At 42.7% G+C, this 1,942-nt stretch overlaps 1 protein-coding gene across 1 annotated transcript in view; it reads left to right on the plus strand.

Annotated features, from left to right (window-relative positions):
- The window catches only part of LOXHD1 (lipoxygenase homology domains 1), a gene marked incomplete at its 3' end in the record, with an annotated part of 79,699 nt that overhangs the window by 30,237 nt on the left and 47,520 nt on the right, over positions 1-1,942 (plus strand). Inside the window, exon 7 of the mRNA XM_010137990.1 lies at positions 1,008-1,258. Within this exon, the coding sequence (XP_010136292.1) occupies positions 1,008-1,258 (251 nt within the window). The remainder of the gene's footprint in view (positions 1-1,007; positions 1,259-1,942) is intronic.

The following is a 1,942-nucleotide window of genomic DNA, read 5'->3' on the forward strand; positions in this document are numbered from 1 at the left end:
GAAATCTGAAAAAAACCCAACTCATTCACTAAGAATTTTGCTTATTTTTTTACCATTCATAACTGTGCAGTTTTTCCACTCTTCTGATTTTGAAGTGCAGAAAACTCGCTAGAATGCAATTTTTAATGTGATCATCAAAAAGAAGGTTGTTTAGAACAGAGTGAGTTCCGATGTTTCTACTTTGTTCAAAGTCCCTATCGAAATTTCTGGGTGATTTTAGTAAAGGGAGAACTTAGCCTGGGCACTAACTGATTTACACGTGCTCCTTAAACCACCATTATGATTACAGAGGTGTCTCATTATTTGATGCCATGACACGGGTCCAAGATACGCCTGCCAATGAGCCTTTTGAGAAGCAAGGCTTGTAGGAAGAAGTGTTATATTTCTTAGGACAGCAGTTAGAGCTAGAAAAAGCCAACCAAACTTTTATCTCTATAGACTTCTTTTCAGAAATATTTTTCTTTCTTCCAGCTGGTCTAACGCCTCTCCCAAGCTTTGTTTTGTTGAGATCTTTAGGCTCTCACAGTGGCAGTGAAAGTCCTGCTGCCTTCAGGTTGCTGACCCCAAGTTTCTAGAGTTTTATGATGCTACAGAACTTGCCCCCACTGTTTAAAACAACATTTCTCCATCCTTTCAGCATCCTCAGACATATTTGGTGCTTGGTACCTCTCAAAATCAAGCGACGTAGCTGCCAATTGAATTTTTTTCCCCTTTCTTCTACTAATCATCATCACACGGTGGTAAAAACCCCATACTTTTTTACACTGGGCCACGTGACAGGCAGTTTGTCACCACAAACAAGTTTCTCTTGGACAACTTGAAGGTAGCATGCATTTCTCAGAGGTACGTGGGGAAAAACCAAATGACGCATTTCATTGTGTGTAAGTTGAAAACCAAATAGACCAGTGGGAAACCATTAAAGCCTAATGTAAATCCAATCAAAATTATCACTCCCAGCCTTTTCTCCTCCCTTCTTTTATTCCTAACCAAATTCCTGATTCCTTCAGGTATTGTGTACAACGTTGCTGTAGTGACAGGAGATATCAGAGGAGCTGGCACAAACTCCAAGATCCACGTAATCCTTCATGGCTCCAAAGGCTTGAAGAACAGTGGGAAGATTTTCTTGGAAGGAGGTGAATTTGAGCGTGCCAGGACAGATCTCTTTAACGTGGAGATTGCTGCTCTCCTCAGCCCTCTCAGCAGAGTCACCATTGGGCATGATAATTGTGGCGTCAGTTCTGGCTGGTTTTGTGAGAAGGTGAGGCTAAGCTGTTTGTCTGTAGGCAGCTGTCAGGCTATCTCCTACTCATAACCTGACCCCATCAACCAAATACATTAAAATAAAAAAATCTGCTTTTATTTGGATGACAATATCCCTGGATTAAGTCGTCAATATTATACATAATGCATGGTGGTAACTGATTGCCTCAAAGGCACATTAGATGCATAAGTCAATCACTCGCTAATTGGGTTGATTGCCCCTTTGCAGTCACAAAGATGGTGATTATTGTTTGCTCAGCAGCAAAAGCACCTTCAGATGTTCACCCAAGGGGCCAAACAAAAATGCACTCTTGGATTGTGCTGAGCAATTTGAAGTTATCATCTATGCTCAGACTTCCCTGAAGTTTTTAGGTGCTGGTTTGGAGCTCAGGAACAGAAGTGGCTGACCACAGCTGTAACTGGGAGGTAGTGGAGCAATGTGCATTGTGAGATCACATACGAGATCAACAGGAGCTAATGGGAGGGAGCAGTGGGAGGCAGGTGCCTACTCTGAAGCTGGAAGGAAACACAGTTTTCCTGGAAAGCAAGATCAGCTTAAGACGTGTTTAAAGGCTTTTTGTATCTTGTGTTCCTGTAGAACCTTACTGTGCCCTTGGTGGGGTGTCAGGCATGCGCTGCACAGTGACATCATGCTGACGCCTGCAGCCATACTGCCTGTTCT

The sequence above is a fragment of the Buceros rhinoceros genome, unplaced genomic scaffold, assembly GCF_000710305.1.
Source record: "Buceros rhinoceros silvestris isolate BGI_N320 unplaced genomic scaffold, ASM71030v1 scaffold9986, whole genome shotgun sequence".
Classification (NCBI taxonomy): domain Eukaryota; kingdom Metazoa; phylum Chordata; class Aves; order Bucerotiformes; family Bucerotidae; genus Buceros; species Buceros rhinoceros.